The sequence below is a fragment of the Cyprinodon variegatus genome, unplaced genomic scaffold (genome assembly GCF_000732505.1).
Source record: "Cyprinodon variegatus isolate N-32 unplaced genomic scaffold, C_variegatus-1.0 Scaffold88, whole genome shotgun sequence".
Lineage (NCBI taxonomy): Eukaryota > Metazoa > Chordata > Actinopteri > Cyprinodontiformes > Cyprinodontidae > Cyprinodon > Cyprinodon variegatus.
In genome coordinates, this window is record NW_015150541.1 from 318,283 (window position 1) to 320,195 (window position 1,913).

Consider the following 1,913-nt stretch of genomic DNA (forward strand, 5'->3'; position numbering starts at 1 on the left):
TAGTTTTAGGTATAAATAATGATCCATTGATCATTTCTTGCCGACCGGACTTTTCCTTTAAACGCCACAAACTTTTAAGTTTAGTTATAAATTTTCGCAAAATAGAAATCAGCTGATCTGAAACTTTTTTGGGGTTTAGTTTGGGTTTTATCACCTGTTTTCTTGATTTTTTGCAGCTTTTTATCCATTTCCTTAGGTCAGTTTTGGTAGAAAAAATTAAACATTTAAAATAAATCTACATCTTATCCATTTTCTGAAGATAAAGTGAAACGTAGTGGTGAGCCCCTGCGACGCTAACCTTTAGTGTGCTGCAGTTTGGAGATCAGGATGAAAAAAACATGAAAACGTAAAAGATGGCGCCAGGCCTGGATCCTGCCAGGTCTTTGCTGCTGGATTAAACAGAATTGATGGAATCATCCTGAGCGGTCGGGCGCACCTGGACTTTGACTCGCTCAAACTACATTCCTGCTATCGCTTTGTTAGACAGCATCAAAATACTGCCTCCCACCACCGGATTTAACACACGAGAACAATCTCCGACAGAGCCAGCAGGGGAAGGAGCAGGAGGAATCTCAGCGAGTCTCTATCACCACCGGCTCAAAGATCCCAGGCGTTCCTCTGGAAGACAAACACAAGCTGGGATCAGGATGAGCTCTAAGAACCGGCATGGTTCCTGGGGCCTGGAAGTCTACCTGGTGGCGAGCTGCGTCCCGGCGAGGGCGGTGCTCCCATCTTTGCTGACAAACAGTCTCAAGTGGCTGTCTGAGGAGAAACATAGAGCCCAGAGGAGCCGTTACTGCTGTGATAATCACATGACGCACCAAGAACTCTAAAGGAACACAAGTTCTGAAAGACTACAAACCAATAAATCGTCCAAAATAAAACTTTATTTAACTGCGATTTAAAGAAAATGGATGATCTGTAGCGGTTTCATTCTAACCTCTTTCTTTGGCTCCTAAAAACCACTATTGAGCAATTTTCCTTTGGATAAACTTTACATGCACAAGTGCACTTTCACAATCAACTACAGGTGCTTGGTTCTAGGTACTTAGAGATTCACTTCCATACTGGAAAAAATCCAAATCTAGATGAGTCATTTTTTCTTAAAATAAGTGCATTTGTTCTTGGATTGAGGAGATAAAAGAGACATTTTGCCAATAGAACAAGACAATTTAGATTAAAAATAAGAAAACACAATTGCATTATCTTATTTCAAGTGCATATCATCGAATTATCTTATTTTAAGACTAAAAACACTCATTCCATTGGCAAACTATTGCATTTACCTACTCAAATTAAGGGTAAAAACACTTAATATAAGAATTTTTTACTTCTTTTTAGATCATTTTTGCAGTGGAAAGCTTTTATACATATCTTCAGCTACCACAGTATACATGTCAGATTCTATAATATTAGTTATACTTCAGCGATAGTATGAAAAATGTTACTTTATTGTATATCTTATACTATATCTGTTGGTTGTGCTGTTTTTTTTTCATATCTCTTTGCAAGTTATGAAGAAGACAGAAGATGTTTTATCATTCTTTCCCTTTTATCTCTCAATTGTTCTCCTTTTTTTCTGTTTTTATTTCCTGTTTTACTTACATTGCAGTGTCCATATAATCTGTAAAACTTCCTGCATGAATTATAATAAAGTTATTTATATGCATAAATCAAGGGGAACACTATGGCGATAGCCGTGCTCCTCCACTTGTTAAAGTAAAATCTGTTGAGCTCTTTTTTGGCATCAAGACAATTAGTATCTGGTGCGCACAAGAAACTAAGTAGAGTGCACGAGAAAGTAACTGGTGCTCACGAGAAACTAAGTAGAGTGCACGAGAAAGTATCTGGTGCGCACGAGAAACGAAGTAGAGTGCACGAGAAAGTATCTGGTGCGCACGAGAAACTAAGTA

At 38.2% G+C, this 1,913-nt stretch overlaps 1 protein-coding gene across 1 annotated transcript in view; it reads right to left on the bottom strand.

Moving 5' to 3' along the window:
- Positions 1-6: 6 nt before the first annotated feature.
- The window catches only part of fam102a (family with sequence similarity 102 member A), a 41,172-nt gene continuing 39,265 nt past the window's right edge, over positions 7-1,913 (bottom strand). Inside the window, exons 11-12 of the mRNA XM_015373547.1 lie at positions 693-762; positions 7-618 (exon numbers count right to left, since the gene is read on the bottom strand). Of these exons, the coding sequence (XP_015229033.1) occupies positions 573-618; positions 693-762 (116 nt within the window). The 3' untranslated portion in view covers positions 7-572. The remainder of the gene's footprint in view (positions 619-692; positions 763-1,913) is intronic.